Genomic DNA, 26,259 nt, shown 5'->3' on the forward strand with positions numbered 1-26,259 from the left:
CTGCAATGGTGCAAATGTTCTGTTTCTGTGCTATCCAACAGGGTAGCCACGTGTGTGGCTAGTGAGCCTTTGAAATGTGGCCAGCGTGACTGAAGAACTGGATGTTTCCTTTCATTTCGTGGTAAGTCATTTCAACTTAGTCCCCATGTCAGACAACGCACCTCTATGTGCTTCTCACTCTGAATCACATTGGAATCATTTAAGATGCCTTGCAGAATTTCTGATGCCCGGTGCCCGAGCCTTTATCCTGTGATTCTGATTTTGTTGATCTGGGGCGGGGGGTGGGGGTGGGGGTTGGGCATCAGCTGTTTTTTGAAAACAACTCCAGTGTTTCTCAGGTGAGCCAGGGTTGAGGACCATTGGTCGGAAGCTTTGTCCACCTCTCTCTCACAGGTGGGGAGGTCCTTGTTTCACAGGGTTAGTTCAGGGGAGTGGGCTGTGCCTTCAGTCACCCTGGCTTTCCCCAACACCGCTCCCCCAGTTAAGGCCACGCTGCCCAGTACGAGGGGCAGGCCCTAAGACCCTTCGCACAGCCTGCCGGCTCTCCCCATGCCGGCCTCACCCACCTCCCAGTCGAGGCTGCGTTCAACCACCTGAGCCCCGCTAGGACAGAGCCCCCTGTCCCCTTGCCGGACAGCAGGGGTCAGTGGTCAAGAAGCCTGGTCCTTGCAGGTCTGGGGACCTTGGACAGAGCCCAACCAGCCATTTTCCCAGGCTGGGCGAGGCTGGGCTGGAGCGGGGGCCGCTGGCCAGGCCTGAGGCTTGGCTAGTTTCTGTCCACTTTCCCATTAAACAGACACGCCAATGCGTATGTTTGGGACAGCAATAACACAGGGGGTTTTGGTAACGGGACTGGGACCTGGGGAGAACCCTCCTTCCCCGTGTACCCTGGAAAAAGCTTTCTGAGCTGGGGCTGGCCCAGCAGCTGCTGCCTGCCTACCCCCGTTTTTGCCACCCACGCCCCAAAAGCACTTTTCCCATGACTCACACGTGGCAGCCTGTGCACTTCTTTTATTATTAAATATATAAGCAGCTTCCTATTTTTTAAATAGATATTTAAATGACTTTATATAAAATAATTCACCACTTCCAAGTATAAAAACAAAATCTCACAGTGTGTGAGCCAATGTTCCCTCTCGGCTTTCTCAAAGAAGGGATTCCTGTGCAGGTAGCCGGGGGAGCAGCCCAGAGGTCCGGGGCCCCTCCCGCACCTGTGTCACCAAGCGCCCACAAAGAGCTTCTGCAAGGAGTTGGATTTGCTTTCTTGACTTTTAAAATACTATATGTTTGGGGTGGGGGAGGAATGCCTTTTTTCTGTGGATTTTTTTTTTTCCCTTTCACTTTTAAATACATATACTCTAGCATCAAATACAGAGTCTGTGACTAGAAGGAGCCCCCACAGGGCAAGTTCCCCGCTGCTCTTTCTTCAGCTGAGAGCGGCAGGGCAGGGGCGGTGGGGGCCAGCAGACCCCAACTTTCGAGGGCAGGAAGAAAAGTCATGGGCCTCGGCCCAGGGGCCAGGAAGGGTGGGATCTCTCGGCGGAGGGCCCAGGGCAGCAGAGAGGAGGGATTGCAGCAGCACAAAGAGACCAAGGGCAATCAGCAGCCCTGTCACCTGCTGCCAGTTCTCAGAACAGTGGCCACAGGCTGGCCCAGGAAGCTGAAGCCCTCAAGACAGAATTGGAAGCAGGTACCCGGTCCCTCTCCCACCCCGGCTGGCCCGGCCAGAGAGACAGTGTAGGGGTGAGAGCTGGGGGTATCATTGCCTACCCAGGTGGGGAAAGAGGGGGGGGGATGAGAATGGGAGCTGGGTGCCGCGCTGAGATGCTGGAGAGCAAGGCCAGCCTCAGGGCTTCCACGGGGACAGCCGGGGTGCCTGCCAGCACTGCCCTGCTGCTATGAGGGGGGCGGGGCCTGGTGCAGGGAAGGAGACGTGGGCCGGAGGGTCAGGGTGCAGACGCCTCCCCCCACCTCAGCGGTATACCCATAATTGCAAAGACCCATTTTCAGTCAGAGTTCACCCCGCAGCCTCCTTCTGGGTCTGCCTCTGCCCTCCCTGCCCGCCCTCCCACAGTCACTTCCCTCCTGGGAATGTCAAAGTGCAAGATGCAGAAACCTGGGCGAACAACGCAGCCTAAAGACCAGCTCTGGCTGGCAGCCCAGGCAGTTCTCCCACCCCATCCACCCTGGGGAGTCGAAGCCTGGGTCAGCAGAAGGTCAGGGCTTAGGGGCTCCCTCAGTCGACAGGCAAGGCCGGCTCGGGCACTCAGTGCAGGAAGCTGGCGAGAGGCTGGAGGGGCAGGAGGCCGGACAGATGTTCGCTCACAGGGATGGACGGGGCAGGCTGTTCAGCAGGCAGGTTCAGTATTCACAGTGCAATGGCTTCCTTCGTGAGGGGAGCCTCTGCGCAGCCTCCCGGAGAAGCTCTGGCAGGGCTGGAGGGAAAGTGGGGCAGATCCCAGAGCCTGGTCTTCTCCTTGGCATTGGAGCCAAGCCAGACAGGTCCCGAGGGCAGGGCTGACCTCTCCTCTCTGCCTGGCAACCAGCAGAGGGCACTTGGGCAAGCAGAGGGTGCAGACACGCTCCAGGCTGTCAGTGCAGACCAGCAGGCCCAGAGGCCTTCTCTTCCCGTCTTTTGGGCCGCACACCTTTACGGGAAATCCAGCTGACGCTGTCCCGCCCTGCCAATCTCATGCTTCTCTCGCTGGAGACAAGTCCCTGCTTGTCGGTGCTGGCATCATCCCTAGGCACCAGGCGGTCCTCTGGGCAAAGGGCTCTTTCATTCTCGGTGCCCACCCTGCTCTCCCACGTCCTACAGGCATCTGGGTCCCTGGCCCAGGTGTGGCTTGGAGGGGAGTAGGAGGAGAACACAGCCCCTGAGGCGCAGAGGGTCCTCAGCCGAGCTTCCCAGCCTTCCTCTAGTGGATGGGAGCCGCGAGGGCCCACGATAAATATCAGCAGCGTGGAGGGCAACCTCCAGCCCTCTCCTGGTCAGTCCAGAGTCTGAGGGTCGAGGGCAGAGGGACTCCAGCCTCGCTGCTCTGGTCAGGAGCTCTCGTGGTGGGCAGGCCACATTGCGAGGAGAATGGCTGGGGAGGGGTGGTGGTGGACGCCCCCATGATGTCTCGTCCCATGGAGAGACTGTCCTGTGCGCCCAGCTGTAAGGGAGAGAAAGAAAGGCTGGTCAGCCGAGTGGGAGTGGAGGGAGGGGTCGCTGAGGACACGGGTGGGGGAGACAGCGTTCCTGTGGGCTGTCGGTGGTGCTACAGGCAGGACTTCCTCTGGTCCTCTCCCTCGCCTTCCCAGCCACCCCAGACACCGCAAAGGACCAGGCGGCTTTTCCTGGCAGCAGTCCAAGCCTCTGGCCAGACTGGCCTCACCTCCTACCTCCTCCTGGGGAACTAGGGACCGCAGGGGGAGGTAACGGGGCCGGGTAGAGGCCTGAGCAGGGCCAGGAGAGGGGGTTGGCAGCTGCTTAAGTGGATGAGTCTAACAGGGAGGTGGGGGGGGGCACTTGAGTGTCCTTAGACTTCCCCTCGGGCAAGACCACCTCCCTGGCCTTGGGCCAATGAACCAACGATTCCTGCTAACTCTAGCAAAGAAGAATTTCTCATTCCCACCTTCACACCATTCATCACAGACGGTCATCGCACACATTACTCGATACTCGGGACAGCAGGTCATAGGTAACCAAGAGGAAGAAGTAGAGGCAGTTTCGGAACAAGGAAACTTCCACCCTGCCACTTGGCGTGCTATCCCCTAAGTAACCCCGCCTCCTTCCTGACGGGCCAAGGGACTTGCCTCCCTGGATCATCCATGGGAGTCAGGGCCTTGCTGTCTCCAACCCCACCCCCATCCTTGTCCCTTGCCCAGCATGCTCAGAATGCTTTGTTCCCGGAGCAGAAATCCCCTGGGCTCCATCCAACTTGGGATCCTGTGTGGGGTTTCCCTCCCTGACCATCCATAGACCCGATGGCAAAGTCCGTGACGGACAAGGAGGGCAGATGGGACCATAGCTTCTGGCTTCCAGCCCGTTCCCGTGCTGTGGAGGGGGAAGAAGGGAGAACCAGAAATTGGACATGAGCCATGCTGGGCACAGCGGGGTCTCAGACCCGGCTGGGGCTAGAAGGGAAGAAGGACCAAGTGGGTGAGTCCGCTGCCCGTATGCCCTGATTCCTTAGAGTGCCTGTGTCTTCTTCTGAGCATCCGTCTATCCGTCTCTCTGCCTCTGTGTTTTCTCTCTCTTGTCAGAGTGGCAGGTAGGCTAGGGGCTCGCCCTGGATCTCCTGAGGCTCCTGGGGCTTAGGCTGGACCTACTGATCCAAGTGGTGGGATCAGGAATCTGGGGTGTGGTCCCTGCCCTGGATTCCCTTTCTAAGTGAAATCCAGAGGGGAGGAAGAGGAAAGTTGGGCAGGGCCTGAGAACAGGGAGGCAGGGAAAGCAGAGCAGGGGTGTAGAAGAGATGGGGCGGAGGGCCAAGACCAAGGGGGGAGGCTGGCAACCAGTCAGAGGGTGGTGCAGCCCTGAGCCACGGAGTCCCCAGGGACCTTGATCCCTCCTCTGCTTTACCAGTCTCCAGGGAGTCTGGGTCATCCTCACAGCCCTGCCAGTGTCCCACCTGACCCGCTCACCCATCTTAGCCCACCCCGCTGAGAAGGGGGGACCCCAGGATTCCAGATACGCTCCCTCGTGCTCTCTTCTAAATAGGCTCCCTCGATACTGAGTATTCCTTAGATTCCTTTTCTGCAAGGAGTGGCCCAGACCTGTCACTGTACCCATGGGAAGGTCCTAAGGCGCTCACGTGTATGTGCCATGGGGTGTGACTGGAAAATTGAATGGGTTACCCTAGCTAGCCAGCCAGCGAGCCAATCAGCAAGTCAGGCCGTTAGCCGCTAGTTAGTTAGGCAGGCAGCTCAGTTTAAGCAGTTCCCAGCTAGTCAGTCGATCAGTCAAAGTCACCTAGCCAGCTGGTCAGCCAGGCAGCCAGAGTTGATTAGTTAGCTGGTTAACCGGTCATCCGGAAGGCTGGTCAAGGTAGAGCCTGGCCAGGGTCAGGCGGTCAGTCAACCGTGAAGCCAGTCAGTTATTTATTGAGTTCTTGGCAGATGTGGAGGAGCCCTCGCTGTAGTAGAAAAAGAAATGCAAAGAAAGTGGAAGACACAGTCCCTGCCCTCAAGGGGCTTACAGCCTTCTTAGGGATGTGCAACATACATGTACACATAAAATAAGATTTCGAAGTGTATGAAAACAACATCCAAGTAAGTGCCAATTGATACAGGATTAACCAAATACCAAAGAGCGGAGGGGGAGGACCTGAAGAGCAGTCAGCGGGCGGTGGAGACAATCAGGAAGAACGGGAGGTGGGAGCGCTGCCTGGAATCGGGGAGCCAGGGTGAGGAAGGATAAGGGTCACATCTTTATCAACAGCGTGGGCGAGGACAATAGAAGGCGCTCATCAGTGTGCAGGAGACACATTTGGGAGGACTATGAAGACAGCATTAGGACTTGAAACGATTTCAGTGGGCACTGGTGATGGGCAGAAACACTAATGCAATCTGAATCTGCTCGAAAAGAAATGTCCAGATCAAGGAAGGTTAACAGTCCCACTGTACTTTGAGCTGGTCAGACAACATCTGGAGCACCGTGTCCAGGGCTGGGTGCCACATTTTCAGAGGGACATTGACAAACGAGTGTCCAAAGGAGGGCGACCAGGATGGTGAGGGGTCTGAAAACCCTATCATACGAGGAATGTTTGAGGGACTTGTGCCACACTTAGCTTACAGAATTCTTAAAGGGGGCCTGGATAACTGACTTGAGACACTGGGAGGGCTCTCGTGAGAACAGGAGGGAGGACCATCGCGGAGCAGGCAGGGAAGCTCACTCGAGGCAGGATTTCCTCGCGGCGCTCCTGGGAGATGGCAGGGAGCTTGCCTGGGACTGGGAATATGGGACCAGCAGCTGGCTGACCCCCTGTCGGGGATGCAGAAAGGGGAGGCCTCTGTCAGGTGGGACACTGGCCAAATGACCTCTGAGAGCCTTTCTAAGACTAAGGTTCTGGGGGTCCATGAATCTAAAAGCAGGGACGTAGAAATGATCTCGGCTGCGGAGAAGGGTCAAATAGGGTGCAGACAGATAGAAACCTGGCAAGAGGTGCCAAGCTGAGAATGTTGGGTTTGAAGTGGTTGGCGGTGCAAATTCCCCGGGAGGGTAAAGACCACGTACAAGAAGATTTTGGTTGCTCTGGGATGGAAGGTGGCAGCAAAGACTAGAAGCCAAATATAGAAATGATAAGCCGATGTACAGGCCACAGTGCCTAGCCTCCGATGGTGGGGGTGGGGGGAATGGAGGGGCCGTGCGGCTTCCTGAGGATCTCGAAAGGAGACAGTTGGCAGGATATGGGGACGGATGGAAAAGAGAGCAGGAGGGGAGGGAGTCAGGTGTGGGTTGGTGATTAGAAATGTAGGGTGATTAGAAAAGAGGGTAGCTAATTTTAAGGGGTGGAGAGAGATCCAAATCAGAATCTTACCTTAGAAACCCCTCTATACTGGGAGCTCCACCTGTCTGTCCTCATCCTGGGTCAGGGGGCTGCGGGCAAAGCACAGGGCTGGCATAAGACTTCAGCAGAGGCTGAGGAGTGAGGGAGCCCCTTAAGTTTGTCCACCAAACCCCTGCACATGTGCTCCAGCCCTCTCAGACTTAGAAGACTCAGAACTGCCTAGCCCTAAGGAGAAATCAGGAAAAATCCCAGAGATACAGGAGAGAAGAAACGCCCTTCCTCCTCTCTGCCTCCCATCCTGTTCTGGGCTCCACTTCCTCAGAGCAAGTGAAAGGAAGTCTCCCTCAACTCTGGAGGGGAAACAGATGCCAAGACAGGCCCCCCTGTGCCTTCCAGAGCACCCCCACCTCCTGCAAACTCTCACCTGCCCTCTGGTCGCTCCATGGTAGAATCCACTGTCTGAGGCTCTCGATGGCTCTGGGGACAGACAGTAAAGATCAGGCTCCCTGAGGAGCTGGGGAATGGTGTGGGGACTGTGGCCTCACCCCCAGGCAGGGTTGCCCAGAGGAGTAGATGAGAGAGTTATTGAAGTCTCCCCCAGCTACCCTGATGTGGGGGTCAGCCGCGGGGCCTCACTCCCAGCCGCTCCCTGGGGCCTCACTTCTGGTGATGCCCCATCTCCTCTCCCCATGCAGGCTGCCTCCTATCCCAGGGGTCCTGGGGCCCGGGGCCCCACAGAGCTCCCAGCAAACACTGCCCTGACCTCCATGCAGTACCACTTTCCTCTCCTAGCTCCCCTCATGGCCGGGGTCTCTTCCCACTCTCGGCCCAAGAATATTCTCTCCTGGTCCCTTCCCGTTGACCTTATAGCCTGGGTCTCCCCTGTTTTTGAATAGACCCTCCACTTCAACCTGCCATCTTCTGTGCTCAGCTAGCCTCCTGTCTTGGCATCTGAAGAACCCAGGCGGAGCCCAAGTAATCCTCCGACCCGCTCGACCTGCTCCCCCACCTAGGCTGTGCCACCGCCCCCACGGGATGCCCTCCTCTCGCAGGGGCTCTCCTTACCCGCCTTCTCTGCCTGTAGAACAGGAGGCCGCCGACGGCCAGCAGGACCAGGATGATGCTGGGCACCAGCAGGCGGAAGACAAACCCGGGGAGCTGAGGGTCTGACGGTCCCTCCTGCTGCCTCTCATGGCCTGTGTCAGTCAAAGGAATGGAATTAAAGCGGGCTGAGGGCCTGTGCCCCTCACTTGCTTGTCCTTCCAGCTCTGTGGGGCTCCTCCGATCCCTGGTGCTCCTTCTGCCCTCCAACTCCCTGAGGGGCAGCACATGGCCCCAGGAGTGGCTTCCGGGAAGACTTGGCTGTGCAGAGAGGGCCGAGGGACTACCGGGGCTTCGTGGAGGCCGCGACGGGGTCCTGAGACTGTTGAGGCTTCGTGGGGGCCGCGACGGGGTCCTGGCAGAGCCTGGCTCCTGGTGGTCTCTGGGCTTGGCAGATGGACGGTCTGTCTTCTCAGGTGTATGACTCTGGGCCTGGCCAGTGGGTTTCGCAGGGCCCACCATGGGCAGGGGTATGCTAGTCATGTCCTCTGGCTGCTGGCTCCTGGCTGAGTAGGACAACGGAAAAGATGCTGACAAGAGGTCACTGGGCCTGGCGGTCATCTTGGCCTGGATGCTGCCTCCTCCCGGCCTGGAGGAGGAAAGCTCTGCCCCTTGGGGTACGGGACCCTCACTAGCCTCTCCGGAGGCCTCTTCTAGGGTCCAATTAGTGCCCAACACAAAGTCAAGAATGTGCTCCATCCCAGGGGTGGGGGCCCCGGCAGAGGACTGGGGCTGAGGTGAGTCTCCGATAGGACTGGCCTCTACACCCGGGGGCTCTGGAGAGTCAAAGTTCTGGCAGGTGCTCCTGGCTGGTCGCTGCTTGGCAGTGCCCGGGTCCAGGTCCACCGTGCGGAGGGGCAGCTCACTGGGCAAGAGGGAGCCGCCCTCTGTCCCCTCAGAGTCAGCCCGGGCCAAGCGAGCCATGGGGGCCGTGGAGGGGGCAAGGGGCTGCTGAGGGGAGACAGAGGCCAGGTCACTGGTAGGGGTGGCTTTGGGGTACAGGCAGTTGCAATCAGGCTTGGTCACCACATCTGAAAGAACCACAGAGAGAGGGAGAGAGAAAGATGGGGGGGAAGAGATAGAGTCACCAGCCTTCAGCACAGGTTTCCCGGGGGGGGGGGTGTTGAGAGGGGATATGGGTCCAGGGTCCCTCATCCCCTAATCCCTCAGCTAGGGGCTGAGGAAAGGACAGGACTGGAGCCAGTGCTCATGACACAGGCCTTAGGCAAGGAAGGTACAAGCTGCAGGGTCTCAAAGGCAGAAAGCAAAGAGTGGGGTTTAGAGGACAGACTAGGGGCCAGGGTCAGGGAAGACCAGGGGACAGCTTTTCCTGGAGTTCCAGCTGGCAAGGTGCCAAGCCACGGTTGAGCAGCAGCTGGCCAGGTGGTTGAGCAGCAGCCTCCAAGACTAACACAAGACACCCTCAGGTCCCATAGACAGTGCTGGTTGGAAAGCAGCAAGGTGGTTTCATGCACAGCCAGGGGCCACACAGCCACAGCCACAGGCGGGAACAAACTGGGGCTGGAATGTGGCCAAGACTTGAGGCCTTGGGATTGAAGCAACGAGATTGGACTTGGCCATTGGCAGGTCGCGGGGCCTCAGCTCCTGCCTCGGGGAGCAAGGTTGAATGTAGGAGGGCACACGTGGCACAGGACGCAGAGACGAGGCCACGTAGGGTACACGCGTGTGCAGCTGGGCCTGCACTGGGAGAGTTTGAGTGATGCTCAGCCTTCAAATCCAGCCTTTTCCCTTGAGGGGACATTCAAGGCATCCTGGGGACTTCTGGAGCCAGGGTATCCTGGTGATTCACAGCAGGGCTCCTGGTGCAAGGGCCCTGGCTCCCAGATGGAGCCTTGCTCTCTCCACGGAACCCCCTGTGCGTTCAGCCAGCCTGCAGAGCTGGAGGGGAAAGCCTCCAAGCCTACAGGGCCCTCTGAGAGGGGCCCCTTGCCCATTCCCTGATCTCACAGCCACCAGCGTGATCCTTCTCGATGTCTCAACATGCACACACATGTCAGAAAAGACATGTGCCTGGACCACCCAGAGGTACGTGAAGCCACATATGAACATGAGAAAAGCACATCTACACACACAGGAGCTCGCGTCGCAGCCAGGCTGCCTGCCCAGGGTCCCTCCAGCCCCGCCCCTCACCTCCCAATCCCTGCTCTGTTCCTTACACCCTCCCCTTGACCCACACTTGCTGGCCCTTTTGGTGCTTACCTTGGCTGGAGCATTTCTCAAAGCTCTTGTTGCAGTTCTTGCTGAAAATGTTCCAGTCCTTTTTAAGGAGATTCTTTGTTTCATTAAAGACATTCTTGATCTTTTCCAGCAACTGGAGGGGTGTCTCATGGAAAGTTCGTACACAGGCCTGGAAAGACAGTAGGGCCCCCCCCCCCAACTTGGTGAGGATGGGCCATGTCTCTAGCTTGTTTGCCAAACGCCCTTGGCCTTTTTCACATCTGTCTTCTTTTTCTCTTTCATTTTCTCCCTCCCCTCGCCCCTGCTGGGTAGTGGCACCAGCCCTGAGATCTCCAGATATGTCATTTATTCACAGATCTGTTGAGCACATATCTATGTGCCAGGCATATGGCAATTACCTGGGAATCATGCAATGAGCATGAGAGAGGTGGTCACTGTCTGAGTTGGGACACTGAATCTAGCAAGGCATTGGCATTAAACACGTTACAATTGCAGGGAGTCATATGAAGAAGTGTGGAATGATCTGAGAGTGCACAACGAGGGGAACCAAATGAGGGCCCAGGGTGAATTTCCCCATGGAATCAACTGAAAGATGAGCAAGGGTCAACCAGGAAAGGAGGTGGGGTTGGAGAGAGTGGTCCAGGTTGTGGGAACAGAGTATGCAAAGGTCCTGAGGCAGGAAAGAGCCTGAAATGTGGAAAGACCAAAAGACGGCTAGAGTGGCTATAGTAGTGCCACCTAGGAAGAAGTTGGCAAGAGATGGGGCACCTGGGTGGCGCAGTCGTTTAAGTGTCTGACTCTCGATTTCCACTCAGGTCATGATCTTACAGTTCATGAGTTCGAGCCCCATATTGGGCCCTGTGCTGACGGCACGGAGCCTGCTTGGGATTCTTTCTCTCCTTCTCTCTGCCCCTCCCCCACTTCCACGTGTACATTTTCTCTCTGTCTCTCTCAAAATAAATTAATTAATTAAAAAAAAAGACTAAAAAAAAAAAGAAGTTGGCAAGAGATTCATGCAAGAGAGGTCAGCAAGGGCCAGGTGCTTCGGGCCCTTGTTGGCCATGTCACAAACCGCTAACCTGATCCATACAGCAAAGAGAAAACATCCGAGGGGTTGTTGGGGAGGTGGCTGGTGTCACAGTGAGACCCAAGTTTTAGAAGGGTCATCCCGTGGTGTGGAGCAGGCCACGGGGCTGTGGGTCCTTCTCCGGCATGAGTATGCCTTGGAAGGGGGGGCTGAAGCTGCCCCAGTCCTGTCTATTGAGCTGTCCTTTTCTCTTCTGCTCATAGGACCATGGCTCCTACACCCACTGGGGCTCTGAGAAGCTTTACACCTCCTGAGCTGCTCCTTCTCAGTCGTCTTACCAGGCTCCCTTCCTCCACCAGACTCCTAAATTCTGGCATTCCTCAGGGCTGTCCTGGACCTACTTTCTCCCTTTCATGCCAGATGAGGCCCCACATGCCCGTGGCTTCATCCGTGGTCTACTTACCAATGACTTCCAAATACCAAGTTTTTCCTTAAACTGAGCTGCACAGGCCCTTGATAAATGTGGACCAGATGAACAAATGAATGAATGAATGAATGAATGCACGCATGAGAAAACCTGGGCTCAGCTCTGTCACCCACCACCCACGTGACACTGGCCAAGTGGATTATCCAGTTTGGGCTCATTTCCTCTTCTACAGTGCCTTCCAGCCTCCCACCAGGGCTGCTATAAGAAAGAGGGAAACTGCCTTTCTCTTCCTTTCTTCGTAAACCTCTGTGTCCTTCGTACCTCACCTCGTAACTGCACAGGGAACACGGCAACATCCAACAGAAGGTCCCGATACCCACCTATCACACAGAGGCTGTGCCTTCTCTCTTCAGGAGCTCTGAACCCTCACCAGCCTTCTCCTCAGGAGACTGGCTCCTGTAAGCCTCAAAGGCTCCCTCCCTCCTCAAGTCCACCCTGCTGTGTTCATGCCGGGTGTAGGAAGTGTGCATGCAGGGTGGGTGGCTTGTGACAGTGCAGATTCCCAAGCCCACCCACAGCCCCAGGGAATCAGACTTTCTAGGGGTACATACTGGGAATCTGGATTTTAAACAAGCTCCCCAAGTGATACTTAATGAACCTTAACATTGGAAAACCTCAGCCTTAATACCTCTCGGGAAAGATGTTTCCTCCCGCAATCCCACGCTCCCTCTGGTGACCTCTATTCCTGTGCCTTTATGGAGCCCCACTCCCCCACAGCGCTGCCTCTACTTCCTCTCCGTTCACCCTCATCTGGCACCTGCCTCCAGCAGCAGCCGCACACTGCCTGAGCCATCGGACGCTTTTCTACCCTCGTCTTGCTTGACTTCTCAATCCCGTTGGATAAAGGCGACTACTTTTTGCATCTGGAGACAGTCTTCCACGGGCCCAGTGAAATCAGTCTCCTGGTTGTCCCTCCACCGCTCAAGCTGCTCCTTCCCAGTCTCCTGGCCGGGTCCCCTCCTCTGCCTGGCTTCTGGGTGCTGGGGTTCAGGGGTCTGTTTCTCCTCCCACAGTGGGCCATGCTCTACAGTCTCTTGGCCTCACAGATGACCTCCACACCACCTCCTCTTACACGAGTATCTTGCCAGACAGACTCAAGACCCTGTGTATCCAGCCACCTGCTCCGCATTTCCCCTTGGCTGTCTCACAAGCGTCTGGAGTTTCATGTGTCCCAAACTGAGCTCCTGCCCTTTCCCCAAACCTTCTCTGCCTGATCTTCCCCTAACTGCTCCAGACAAAACCGGCCTTGAGCCATCCCTTCCCTCGGCTCCTTATGGCCACCGCATCCCCAAATCCTGTGCGTTCTTTCTCCAAACTCGACCTGGGAGCACAGCTGCTCGCTCTGCCTGCACAGCATCACCGGGGTCCAAGCCCCGCGCTGTGTCCCCCGCCCCCCAGTGGTCCAAGCCACTAGAACCTCTGGCCCTGACTCGCGCCCCCTGCTGGCCTCCCAGCCTCCATTCTTGCCCCCTGCGGTCCTCGCAGTGAAGTTAGATTAGGTCATTCCTCTGTTCCCCAAAGCTTCCCTCAAACTTCAGACAACATTCCATATCCTTAAGACCCCAGATGCGCCCCCTGCTGGCTCCCACCTCCTCCCCTCTCTCCCCGCTCTCTTCCACACTTCCTGGCGACCACCCTTTCTTTGTGGTCCTGAATGTGCAGTCCTGCACACCTCAGGGCTTCGGGCCTAGCATTCCCTGTTCTGGAATGTTCTGACCAGCCTCACAGCTTCCTAACTCTTCCTCATCTTTGAACCTCAAGCGAGTATATTCGTACTCGGAAGGCTTCTCCTTCTCTTCTTCTTCACCCCCCTTTTGAATTAGAATGCTGTTTCTTTCTCAGAGCCCCATGCAGCCCTCCTTCATGGCGCCGCTCCCTCACCTCCTTCAGGTCTCCCCCTTGCCTGGCTTTCTCTTCAGCAATGCACTTACTACCATCCTACATACCACGTATTTGACTTGCATATTTTGTTAACTCTCTCACCCCCCACCAAATGTAAGCTCCATGAACGTGGATGCGGGTACTCGTCTGGTTTGACCCCAGATGATTCCTAGTGTCTAGAACAGTACCTGGTACACAAGAGGCACCATTCACCATTGGTCGAGTGAATGAATAGTGCTCATGTTTCATAATGCTATTTACTTGTGTCATTGTTTAATGGTTGCCAACCTCACTTAACCGTAAGCTCCACAAGGGTGGGGGCCACGGAATTTTTCCTCACGAAGACACGGCCAAGGCCTAGCACCGTGTCTCCTGCCCGGTAAGTCCTTAGCAGAGGTATGTGGGGTGAATAAATGAATGAGAGAGAGAGGAACCATGACACAAGGTGAAGCAAGTGAATATACTATGTGCACAAGGACAGGGAGGGTACCACCAAAGCCACCCTCTACTCTTGCTCACTGTTCCTGGCTCCAGGACCCTCCTACCTTGTCCTGCTCTTCATAGTCCTTGGTGAAGCAGCTCCTTAGCCTCAGAGAGAGCTCCTGGAGGGTCACGATGACATTGGCATTGGGAGTATTGTCTTTGAAGCGCATGGTGTCCTCCATTATGTCTTGCACTAGGAGAAAGGCCTTCTTAAGGTAGCACACGGGATCTTTCTGAAAAACAAGAAGCTGGAGTTTATGGTCTGGCTAATGTGATCGGGGAACCCAGGCTCTTTGACAGGTGCCCCCATCCCGGGCAGACGGAGGGCTGCGGCCTGCCCTTCGCCTGCCCCCGAGGGGAGGGCCACACCACCCCAGTAAAAAGGGGGGCGCTGACCTCAGCTGGTGTTTCAGTCTCTTTCATGGGATCTGGAGCTGCCTGGACTTGAGGTAGAGGGAAGGAAATGTGGGTTCTGATTAGAGACATCCTCAGATTTCTGGAAGGTGAGGCTTTCATCAGAATGGGGGTGTGTAGGTAAGGTGGATCCTGGGGAAATACTCTGTCTCTCTTTGGCTTGCTTTCACCAAAAGTCCTTTACTACACGGCTCCTTCAAATCCTCCAGGCCACAGGGGGAACTAGAGACCACCTGAGGACCCAAAGGATAACTTCCATGTTTTGTGTCCCTCAGAGAAGGTGGTTGCCTCAACAGACACTCTGCTTCAGCACCAGATTCCTGGTACCAGTCTTATCATTTCCTAGCTAAGGAAACTTGCCACATTTGTTAAGGCGTGAGTGAGTGAAATACTGAGGTTATTCCTTGGACCATGAGGTGGTCTCCAGTTCTTTTTTTTTTTTTTAATTTTTTTTCAACGTTTTTAATTCATTTTTGGGACAGAGAGAGACAGAGCATGAACGGGGGAGGGGCAGAGAGAGAGGGAGACACAGAATCGGAAACAGGCTCCAGGCTCCGAGCCATCAGCCCAGAGCCTGACGCGGGGCTTGAACTCACGGACCGCGAGATCGTGACCTGGCTGAAGTCGGACGCTCAACCGACTGCGCCACTCAGGCGCCCCTCCAGTTCTAATAGACATGTATATGGGTCAGGTGTGCAGAGGTTCAGAGATGGGAGCAACTCTGGGGCGTATCATGGTGATTTTGCAGGTGCAAAGATGAGCAGGCGTGGAATAAGGAGCAGTATGGGGGCAGTTGAAAAGACATCACAGGCACAGGAAGGGCTTGTGCCAAGGCTTGGAGGCAGGAAGGGGCAGGGAATGGGGGCGGTGGGCCCGGACTGTGTGGTGTAAACCCCAAGCTGACCAACCTGGGCTTTCTCCTGGAGTGAGGGGCAGGGGCGAGGGGGTGCTGACAGGTTTGGAGGAGGGAAATGAAGGTAACAGGTTGGAGTTCCGAGAGCTCCCCCTAATGGCGGGAAGATGGGGTGCATTGGAAGCAGGGAGGCTCTTGAAACTGTCCAAGCAACTGATTGGGTGAGGCTCCCGCAGAGCCCAGAGCAGCTGGGAGGCAGAACCGGCAGCACTTGATGGCTGGTTGGGTGTGGGGTAGGAGGAAGAGGGAAAGGGCTGGACTGACTCCCTGGCTGCTGTTCAGTCTGTTGGATGGAAACGACATCCTTAAGCAAAGCATGTGACCCAGAAGTCATCTTGGTTTGCTTTGGCCCTAGAGCCAGCCTGCCTGGGTTCAAAGCAGGCCCCCACCACTTAGAATCTATGCTCCCTGAACCTCCCTGAGGACGATAACCGAGACTGGTATATCACATAGTCGTACTGTCAGGATTAAATTAGAAAGTGTCTGGTGCATAGTAAGGCCTTGATATGTGCCAGGGCCAGGAGAAGGGAGCAGCAGGGGACTTGAGGCCCGGATCCTGCTCGGCCCTGGACCCTGGCACCCCAAACTTGAGCACCAGGGATCCTCACGCCCTCACCATGCCCAGTTATGGGATTTCTCCTCCCTTCATGTTCCCACATATACCCACCTTGGGAAACACATATAGGGCTGGCACAGGGGCCTTATAAATAACCATAACTCACCAACCGCTCCTGGTCTACAAACTCAAAGGCAATTTGGCACGAAGTCTCCATCTGACTGTCAATCTGTAAGAGAGAGCAGGCCAGGGGTGGCAGGGCGTCTGCAGCTCAACTGAGCTCACCTAAGAATGAGAACTAGAGTTTTTGGGTGGGCGTTTGGTGCTCATCTACCTCCCCACCAACCATACTGGGAAAGACAGAGGCAAGGGAAAGACTTGTGCCTCCCCCATGCCCAGGGTGGGCTGTAGAAGAACAAGGAGTCTCCTCGCTCCACCCCCACTCCACAAAATCTGACAAATACCAGTTAGTTAGAAGGAAGAACTATCTAACAGAGGGTACAGGGCATAATCTTCCACGACAAGTAGTGAGCTCCCTGTCCTGGCAGGGATTCGAGTTGCGGCTGGACAAGCTCTGGGGATTCAGGATCTACAGGGGCTGGGGCTAGGTGCCCTTAAAGCCCTCGCTGGCCCCCAGAGCAGTGGCTCTGGGAGTGTAAGCCTCAGAGAATGCTATGGTTCTTGTTCTACCTGGATGGCTGCAGAAGCTACATGCAGGAGGAAAAGTGTAGAGGTAAGAGAGGCAGGAGGCCCAGCCTACAAGCCCCGAGCTCAGGGCCCTGGAGCTGGTCTTAGCCAGTGGTGCCCCACCCTGTCTGGCTGGCCAGAGGGATGGTAAATTCTCTTCTGAGCAGGACAGCAGCCATGATGGTAACCTGATTCTGCCCGGCTGAACCATGTTTGGAATTGTTGACAACTCTGCCAGCCGGATTAGAATAAGACACGGGTTCCTTCATGGCCTGGGTGAGCAGTCCATCCCAGCCCCAAGGCTCAGGCAAGAGCCAGGAGAGTGAGGGTGGAGGGCTGGGAGCTAGGCAGGAGCCTTCTCTCCAAATCTGACGGTAGCTCTGGTGCCAGGTCGGGGGCATATCCGAGAGGCTGGGAGTTAGAGGCGACACAGCAGGCAGACTGGGATGGCTCCCCAGAGGAAGCATCACACTGAGGGAGAGCAGGCTTCGCAAGCCTTTTCAGAGTCTATGGTTGACATTCTAGGCAATCATTAACCCAGGCAACTGGCTGGAAGCCCACCCTGTCCACTGTCTGCAGGGGAGTCAGAGAGGGCTGCAGGCTTGGGGGTGGGTCAGAGACCCTGACCCTGAGAAGGTCAATGAGAGCTAGGTGGGAGCCATGAATCATGTCCTGTGCAGCCGTATTTCTCTGCCTGCAACCCTTGCCTTTGACCCTGCTCCCTGCCTCAGTTTCCCCGTGGGGAGAAGGTAGATAGGCACGGCCACACACTCACCAGCTGCTGCAGGAACTGCAGGTGTCCGTTCCCAATCATGTGGCTACAGTGCTCTGACACCTCCTCGGTAATACTCCCGCTCACCAGGAGACAGACCAGCAGCAGGCGGCTCAGCCATGTCTGTGGTAGAGAGTGCATCATTACTCCCAGCCCTCACTCTCCCTAGGAACCCCAGTGCCCTGTTGAGAGTGGAGAAACAAGGAACTCACACCTACAATGCTGCAGGCTCTGCCCCTTGCCCAGGATGCAGCGTTGCCCGGAACTTTTTCAGGATTTCCTACGTGGCATGCACAATCTCGCTCTCCTTGATAACTACCCAAATGTCACCTCCTCCAAGAAGCCTTCCCAGATTAACCCCAGCCGAGCCTGATTACACACTGACCCTTTAAAGAGGACACGGGAGGTGTTCCTACCAGTCTAAATTTCCGTGACACTGGAAACTCCTTGAATGCAGGGCTTGCATCAGCCCATTGTTGTGTCCCTGCAACTTCAAACACCGAGCCAGACATCTTGTGGGCTGCCCACTCCTCTCAAGCTCATGTTCGAGCACCCACTTTCAGACTTCCAGCCAGACATTTTCCCTAGGCCCAGCCCTTCCTCCCACCTGATTCCACACAGGTCTGGCTCTGCTACTGGAAAAAACCAGGGCCCCGAACTCAGTTTCACTGGGAACCTATCCCACACTGGAGACCTTTTGGAGCCCTGGGTGTGTGTGTCAAAAAGGAGTCTGACTGCTTAATCAGAGGTAGCAGTGCCAGTTCTAGGCCATCCCTGGTTGGCACCTGCTTATCAGAGCTCCAGCAGGGTCTGCATCCATCCTGCCAGCTCTCATCATGGTCAGGAAGTTTTCAGAGATCTTTCCCTCCTTCAGCTCCCACCTGGCCCAGGAGCTGCTCACCCCTCGAGTGACGGGACTGGTCCCTGACACCTCATCGTTCCCCTTCCTTCCTTTCTCCCTCCTCCTAACCAGGGTCCCCTCAACCCTCCCCCTGGCCCAGGTCTCCCATTCTCTAGCCAGAGGCAGAGGGACTCTTGAACTTTCTTTCCCCAACTCAAGGTTGCCCCTGGCAGCTGATGTCTCCAGATTCAGGGAAACACTGTCAGGGTGGGGTGAGAGCTGGCACCTTCCTGGGCTCTGGGCTCTGCCTCAATAATCCAGATGATGAGACAAAGACTGCAAATAAATAGCACATTGGAAAAACAAGGAGGCTATGAAACAGCCCTCAACAACATGCTGATTTACATATAATTAAAAGCCCAAATGTTTGTTAGCTCCTACCAGGGAACAGAGGCCCTGGCTGGGACTACCAGGGAGGGCGCAGGGAGAAAAGGCCTCTGTGAGGCCATGAAAAATGGAGAGAAGTTGATGGCAGAGAGAGGGAAGGGGAGGCCTGGAGGGAAGAGGCACAGGATGGCCCAATGCCACTCAGTAAAGGGATCTGGTGAGGGTCCTGGCCTGACCTGGTGGAGGAAGAGTGGAAAAGGGGGAGGACAGTCGGCGGGGAGGGCTTCAGGCTCTGTTGGGCAGTTGAAGAGGTAGCCCTGGGTGGGAATGGCTGCCCAGGCCCTCCAGAACCTTTAATTCAGGACCCATTGGAAACTGGGCCATGCGGAAGGTGTGGCTCTGTCCCAGGCCGCTGCCCCTGCCGCTCTGAACCCCCAGTTTTAAACAGTGTGGAGGAAAGAGCCCGTGAGAAAGGCGGTATTCAGGAAGACAACCTTGCCACAGGCACTTCAAGATATTGACATCGGAGGACAGCTTAACACCCAAGGGCTGCCTGGCGTTTGGAGATATTTCAGTGATTGGTGCGGGGAGGTGCAGCCACCACGTGGGAAGCTGACTTTGAAGGTGGCCAGAGGGGGTCCCCCCTGCCCCTGGGGCCCCAGGTTTGCCTCAGAGGAGGAACTGAATGGGCACCCAAGGGTTAACATTCTAGCTCGCATCTAGCTGGGCTGGCTCTTCTCCCCCCTCCATTCTTCCTCCCACCCACCCGCCTTGGCCTCTGGGACAGCCACGAAGGCACCTCTCCTGCAGGCCCACAGACATCTCAGCCCGCTGTCCATCCTCACCTGTCCCATCCTTCCCATCAACAGGGGCCCTGGAGGGACCTTGGCACGACCAGATCCTTAGACGGCTCTTGTCTAAAACCAGTCTACGTTTCCCTCCACCTTTACTTTCCTCATGGTCTCCCTCCAGCCCTTATCTTTGTCTGGTTGCCTACCAGCTCCCCCTCCACAATTTCCCCCCTCCTGACACTGTCGTCAGTCTCTCAGTTGGGCTCTTCCTCCCCTGTGGGTCTGCTCTTCCCCCTTCCTCTCAGCCCCACCTGCAACCCCTTCCATTCCCCTCCAAGTATTTGCTTCTCTCCCAGCCAGTTTCTCCTGCCATTCTCCTTTAGGGCTCCTCACAAGTAAACCCACTGGGAGAACACCTACTGTTCATTAACAGTGCCACCCTGCACTTTCTAGGAGCTGCCCCACCTACTGCCGGCACTTGGGGCCGGACATTCCCCGTGCAAGGCGGAGCAGCCCCTACCCTGCCCAGGGCTCTGCACCACGGAACCCTCCTTCCACCTTCCCCTTTCTCTGCCACCGCCGAGCCCAGGAGCTCCCCGGCTGAATGAACCAGATTTTGCAATAAAAAGATTCGGAGCTAGCCCCAGGCAGCTCTGGAGTCCGGTCCCCCCAAAACAGACTTGACTCAAGTCCCCCAACACCTCCTGCTTGCATGCTGGGACAAGTAGCGGCTTGCCCGGCTCTTTCCTTTTGCCAGCAGGTTCCTGGGCACAGACCCTGGAATTCTGTGAGCTGGATGACCTCTGAACTTCTCCAACGCAGAAGCGCCCACTCCCCAGCAGAGCCTGGAAGCATGTGTGGCCCATGGCGAGGGTGCCCACTGGGAGGGCGCCACACTCAGCGCGCAGCCACTACGCGGGTCTCTTGGCGGTGTCGGCTCAGAGATGGGAGAAAGGCAGGGGCTGACACGGAGCCGGCACAGAGCCTCTGCCGGTGGCTGTGAACCCCTCTCTCCCGCCGGCGGGTGGCTCAGTGCGCGCCTCGGAGCAGTGGGGTGAGCAGCCTCCCCTTTCCGGAGAAGTACCGCAGCCCCAGGAACCGCTGCAAGGCGTCACGGGTCCCAGCCCGAGTGCGCCCGGGACGCCAGACAGCCGGCACGCAAAGATGGGAAGGACCCCGGAGCCCATGGTCGCGGCGGGGAGCGTCGGCGGCCGGCGCGCCAGGGCAATAGGTTCCGAGGCGCCGCACCGCGCCTCCCGCTCCCGCCCCAGCCCTGCGGGCGCCCCGCCGCCCCGCGGCCGCCGCTTACCGTGGGAGGGCAGCGCCCGGCGGCGCCCCGCGCGGTCATACGGGCAGCTGGGTCCCGGCCGGGCGCGTCGGCCGCCCTCGCTCGCTCGCTCGCTGGCCGCCGCAGAGCCCGCGCCCCGGCCGAGGGCCGCGCTGCAGTCCCGGGGGTGCGGAAAGCGGGCGGCGGCGCCGAGAGCACCCAGGCAACTTTCACTTTCCACCAGCCGGTCTCCACTGGCCAGCTCCTCGGCACAGCCTTTTAAGAGGACTTGTGGGGGCATGTGGTTTATGGGAAATCACCTTGGACAGGCGCCAGACACACACACACACACACACACACACGCACGCGCGCGCGCACGCGCGCGCGCGCACTGACACAGACACACACTCCAGAGCCCCACTGAACCGCCTCCCCTCCCCCGCCCCTCGGGCTGGTCTTCCCCGTGGTCCTCCCAGTCGCCCTGTTTTGTGCGCGGCTCCAGAGCCTTCAGCAAAGTTAACTCGGACTCCGCCGCCTCCCGCCCTTCCGCGCGCCCGCTGCGGACCGAGCCGAGCCTTTCCTTCCGCGCTCTCCAGGCAGATCCGGTGCTGTCTCTCTCCCTCTCTTTCTAATATTCGTCTCGAGGGACTTTCCCTCCGGGCCTGAAAATTCCCAAATCTGAGCAGGAAATGGGCTGAGAGCAGGGGCAAGCACTGGAGCCTGGGGCCTCCCCGGGCTGTGCACGCTGCAGCACCTTGTTGCGATGCAGTCCGCGGGTTTGCAGCAGCCCTCTTCTTCCTATGCAGCCCCCCAGCCTCGCGTCTCTCAGGGTACAGATAGGCAGGGAGGCTAGCTAGCTACCTGGCCAGGAGGGGAGGGACTGTGTCCTGTGGCACAGAGCTGGGAGGTTCTGCTCTGGGCCAGGAGACACTCCGGGCTCTTGACCTGCCGGTGATGTAAATGCTGGCAGAGACCCATGCTCCTCTCCTATCTGACTGCCAAAACCTGGGATGATTGGCACCTGGGCCCTAGATTTCTGATGATGCTTTTGGAAATGCATTTCCCGAGATGCTTAATCATGTTCTGCCCCTGCATGAGAACGAATCTAAACGAAGCCTCATAGAATGCGCCTATTAATTATCATGCCAACTTCAGGCTCTTTTTCTTTCTTCAATTCATTATGATTCACTGTTGGAATCTTCTGGAAGGCCACCCATCCATGATATATGGTCTCAAAGGGGCATCTTTTGTCGCTTTCCCCAGCCCCAAGCAGTAATTTTACACCCTCATCCCCTTGCTCCTACTGGTGTCTCTGCGTGGAGTGCTCTTCTCCCGCTTGTCTTTAAGGCAAACTCCTCATCCTTCAAGCCTGAGGTAATACCACATCCTCCATCAGCAAAGCCTTCTTTGACTCCCCAGGCACATCGGTGGTTCCCATTTCTGTGTTCCCACCGGACTTGGCGCCTTCATGTGGGCCCTGATAAGTTGTTATTCATTCATTCTCTGATGATTCTAAAAAGTATTGAAGGGGACACTGAGAGTTTTATTGTGCCCCAAGTCTCACCGAGACTTCCTGCAGGCTGGTCCCTTGTTCACTTACCTCAAAACAACAGTGCCTGACCCATAAGAGCTACCCCGTTAACGGTGATTGAGTCAAATGAGACCTTTAGAGAACAATTCATTCATTGGACAAATGTAGCACCCTGTGGCTCCTATGTGCCAGGCTCGGTGCTGGCCCCCCGGGGATATGGAGCTGGACATACCAACATGCCCCTGCTTTCACGGGCTTAGGGGCAGTCATGTGGAGCCGTGCTGGGTCCTCAGAGCCTTGAGGAAGGAAGACAAGAGACAGAGCCCTGCCAAAGGAAGGAGGTTAAGGATTTACTACCCCCAGGCCTGTTTTGTCAAGTGTCCCTGTACCAAAAACACACAAAACACAATAACACATTCACTCCATAGTGCTTGGGACTGATAAGAGGTTAGAGGAAGTATAAACCTCTTGACTCGTTGAAAGGAAGTCAAATTTCACCTGCTCCGTCCTGCATCACCCCAACCCTGCCTCAAGCTCGCTGAGGCTGCCTTCAGAACCTAGCTCTGCCTCTGGAAGAAGGCAGTCTTCCTCTCTGTTGGCACAAAGCTTGGGTCCTCATTCTCCCTCAGCTGAAATCGTTTACACATCCAGGCTTGAACCCTGACTCTACCACTTAGACATTAATTTACCTTTCTTACGGGAATGGCGGGGATGGGATGGGATGGTGCCCATTAAGTGTTTAGCCTGGGGCCTGAAGGTAGTAAGGGCCATTGCTGTAGTTACTGTTATTATTATTGTTTATCTACTCACATGGGCCTTAAGCAATGACACAGCAGTGGCACAGAGGACCTGGGAGTCTCAGAGCCAGATTTGAGTCCCAGCCCTGCCACTCATTTGCTGTGTAGCTTGAGACAAAGCCCTTAATTCTTCTGAGCCCTTCTTTCCTCATTTGTGCAATGATCATAGTAAGCCCTTTCCCCAAGGAATGGTTGTGAGGTCAAATGGGCGTCATATGGAGGTCTCTAGGGCAGCAGACAGCACAGAGCAAGTGCTTAGCTATGAAAGAACACTTTGGAATGGGGCTGTGGGATGCTGGGAAACTGTCTGCACGGAGCTGCAGAGGGATGAACAAGGCCCTGGATGACCTTGACTCCACAGCGGGACCCTGCAGCTGTCTCATGTCTGTTACCTTAAAAGGAAAGGCTGTGAATCTGCTTGACTTCAGATGTGCTTTACCACCAGACACAGGGAAATTGAGGCTGGAAGCCCCTGTGGTGTGCCTGATGGGCTCACTATCTCCAGTGCTCTTTCCTGCACTGCATGGATACTCCTGCCCCCTCTCCCCGCCTGTCTTGCTGGGAGACCTTGGCGGGCATGTCCTGGCTGTGTCTCGGGGCCAATCCAACAGCATGATGTCCATGTGCGCATAGCGTCCTAGCCGTTCACACCAATGAAGGCCCGTGTGTGGCCATCCACCGGCAGCGGGGCTTGGAACCACAGAACCAGGAGCGTTTCCGGCCCACATTGCCTCAGATGCGCAAATGAAAGCCCAGATGGGCAAAGCCACCTCCTCCAGAGTAATGCATGAATTGGTGCAGGCTGGGGTGGGGGCTTCAGGAGTGAGGCCTGATGCGAAAGAGCTCTGGGGCCCGTGTGCTGTCCCTGGTCAGATTTACTGCTGTTCTCCGCACTGGCTTCCGGTGGAGTCATGTCCGGAGCTGGGTCACTGGGGAGGCATGGAGGGATTTGGAACAATCCAAGATTTGGGTTTCAATGATTTCCTAATGCAGCATCATCAAGAAGGCAACACTCAGCTGACCCTGGAGGAGGGCAGAAGGGAGTACAGGAGGGACCCTGTTTGCCAGAGGAATGAACCAAGGGTGGGAGGAGAGCGATTGAAAAGGGAGAAATGGAGATGGACGGCAGGAAGTGGGAGGAAAGCCTCATTTGCTTGTTGTCGAAATGTCATTTCTTTGAAATTATTTGACAGGCAACATCCCCTTGAGACCTTTTCCAGGGAGTTGACTTTTATCACAAAGGGCTGGCTTGCTCGGTCTTTCTTCTTTCCCTCTCTTTCTCCCCCTCCCTCTCTCCTTCCCTTCCTCCTTCCTTCCTTCTTTCTTTTTCCTCCCTCTTTCTTTCTCCTTTTCTCTCTTTCTACCTTCCTTCCTTCCTCCCTCCTTCTCTCCTTCTCTGTCTCTCTTTCTTCCATCAAAGTGGTCCCATGGTTCTTAGGAAGTGGACTGGAAGGTGGAGAGCAGCAGCCTGGGGGAGCTTGGGGCTGTAGAGGGAACACTGTTTTCCTGCCCCATGCCTCCTGACAAGGTGTTGCTTAGGGCCAGAGTGTGTAAGGACACACTGGCTAACCAGGTTAGGGATGCCAGATATCCCATCTCCCATCCTGCCCCACATAGGTCTTTTGCGCTGCAGGCTGACTGTTCAAACATGTCTACCTTCTTTTTAAGAAAGGGGGGTGAGAGCGTGAAAGGTGGTAGAGCGGCCATAATGGATCGATCCTTGACTGGGTTTCTCATCAATTAAATGGGAACGGTAGCTCCCAGCCAGCCAGCTTCTCAGGGCTGCTGTGAAGACCTTGTATTTGATAAACTAACAAGAGCCAACTTAGATACTGTGGAAAAATACCCAGGTAGATATTAAGGCCGTGTCTTCTCCTGGCTGGGGGAGAGCCAGCTGTCTCCCTCGTCCCTGAAGCTGAGGAGACACCTGTGCTGGTCTCATGGCCATGCCACCAGGAGTCTCGCCCCTGGAGAGCAGGCACTGCCGGAAAGCTGTCTGTATCGGGCCCCCGCTCTGCCCTCTGCTTCCTGCATCTACCAGGCTGGGCACTATCTCCTGAATGTGGGCAGGGGGAGCCCTCTCAGATTGCTATCATGAACTCCTCAGAGCTGATCAGTGTAACCTAGAAATAAGAAAGCGACTTGTCCATAGTGAGTTTTAGCTTCCCAAGTGTCCTCCCTACCCTCTAGCATCACAGCACTTTAACTGAGGAAACTTCTAGAATGAAATTTTGTTCTAACCTTCATTGGAAAAAGAGAATCACAAAGAGGATGATGTATCGTCTTGTGTCCAAGCAGCAAACAGGCCCACTTCTTATCTTTGGTCCTGTGTGACTTCAGAGCAAATGAGGCAGAGCATTACCTGGAAACAGGAAGTAAAAACCTACGCCATCCGTATTCATCTATTAACTCCATAAGCATTTTCATTGTTGAGTGCTTGTTGCATGCTGGATCCTGTACTCATCCAGGCCAGCTGAATTACATGCCCTCTGCGCACAGACTGCCAGGGACAGTCCAGCACGAGCCAGGATGAGTGACAATGGGGAAAGGTCCAAGGTGCCCCAAGGGCCAGAGTGGCTTGGCTGCTGGAGGTCACCGAAGGGAGTCAGAGACCTGGAGAGAGAAGAGCCTGAGGGTTGGAAGAGTTCAGGTCCCCGATACCCCTGGCCACAGACCCCTGTCTTCCACTTTGTGTTACTGAAGGCAATTCCTTGCGTTGGTTTGCGTGATGCGAACTGGGACATCTAAGAGGAGCCCTCCTCACATGAGGGCCAGGCTGGGCAGGAGGGGGCAGCCCAGCGTAGGGGCGTGAGTGGGGAGCCCAACACAGGGGTGTGAGTGGGGACCCCAGCGTAGGGGCGTGAGTGGGGAGGGAAAGCCTTTCCAGGGTTGCCCTGTGTGAGGAGAGGAGAGGCATGAGTGAGTCCCGCTCCAGCCTGCAGCGCTTATCTCTGTGGCTGCCCTGGACTCCAGGCCAGGGGCCCAGCCCAGCCCTACACCCTCCAGCTGGGTGGCAAATCTTCCTGTTGGCTGGTGCCGTGCACTTCTCCCCAGGAAGTAGGAAGAGTCAGGGTAGCCATCATGGGCGGAGAAGCGGAGGATGGCGAGCACAAGATTAGCTCTGTAGTCATGCCGCCTGGATTGAAACCTCAGCTCTGCCTCTTCCTCAAGCTCTATGACCCAGCATAAATTACTTAACCCTCCTGTGCCTCAGTTTCCTCATCTGTAACATGGGGATAATAATGGCCTCTTCCTCACAGGGCTTCTATAAAGTTGTTATTATGTGTAGAATGCTTAGAACATTGCCTGGACTGTAGTGGGTGCTCTACAGGGGGTAGAATTCCTTAGGCTGAGATCGCATCAGCTCTACTCAATTAAAAGAGGACTCCAGAGTGGCTGTGCTAATGCCTCCTTAGCAGTGCCCTGGCCAGGAAACAAGGGAAGGGGGGGGGGTAGGGTAGGGAGGCATGAGGCGGAAGGCTGCTTCCACCTCAGGAAAGCCCCTTCCCTGCTGTGAACGTCCCTCTGGACCCTGTGGTGGTGGCGAGAGCCCTGCTCTGGAGGCCAGGAGGGCGCAGGGCACAGGCTTAACCTTGGAGCTCAGAGGGATGGACGGGCCTGTGCTGCC

General features: G+C 56.3%; 1 protein-coding gene across 3 annotated transcripts; it reads right to left on the minus strand.

Annotated features, from left to right (window-relative positions):
• Nucleotides 1–996: 996 nt before the first annotated feature.
• On the minus strand, nucleotides 997–20,664 carry CSF1 (colony stimulating factor 1). 3 transcript variants are annotated; one of them, XM_058716271.1, is made up of 9 exons: nucleotides 20,346–20,664; nucleotides 17,021–17,140; nucleotides 15,725–15,787; nucleotides 13,738–13,908; nucleotides 9,819–9,966; nucleotides 7,563–8,104; nucleotides 6,922–6,974; nucleotides 6,528–6,586; nucleotides 997–3,158 (listed from the first exon to the last, which is right to left on the minus strand). In XM_058716271.1, exons 1-8 carry the CDS (start codon nucleotides 20,382–20,384, stop codon nucleotides 6,541–6,543), a joined length of 1,182 nt encoding a protein of 393 aa, XP_058572254.1. In that variant the 5' UTR covers nucleotides 20,385–20,664; the 3' UTR covers nucleotides 997–3,158; nucleotides 6,528–6,540. The 3 variants fall into 3 exon arrangements, with proteins under 3 accessions (XP_058572254.1, XP_058572255.1, XP_058572253.1); XM_058716272.1 differs by having other exon boundaries at nucleotides 7,563–7,693; nucleotides 20,346–20,660; XM_058716270.1 differs by having other exon boundaries at nucleotides 7,563–8,629; nucleotides 20,346–20,658.
• Between the last annotated feature and the right edge of the window lie 5,595 nt (nucleotides 20,665–26,259).

The sequence above is a fragment of the Neofelis nebulosa genome, chromosome 2, assembly GCF_028018385.1.
Source record: "Neofelis nebulosa isolate mNeoNeb1 chromosome 2, mNeoNeb1.pri, whole genome shotgun sequence".
In the NCBI taxonomy this organism is placed as follows: Eukaryota; Metazoa; Chordata; class Mammalia; order Carnivora; family Felidae; genus Neofelis; species Neofelis nebulosa.

Coding starts and splice junctions, on each gene's coding strand:
- CSF1 (XM_058716270.1), bottom strand. CDS start 20,384: ATGACCGCGCGGGGCGCCGCCGGGCGCTGCCCTCCCACG. Junction 15,788..17,020: donor TGCAGTTCCTGCAGCAGCTG/GTGAGTGTGTGG, acceptor TCTCTCTTACAG/ATTGACAGTCAGATGGAGAC. Junction 8,630..9,818: donor TGAGAAATGCTCCAGCCAAG/GTAAGCACCAAA, acceptor TGGTTCTTTCAG/ATGTGGTGACCAAGCCTGAT.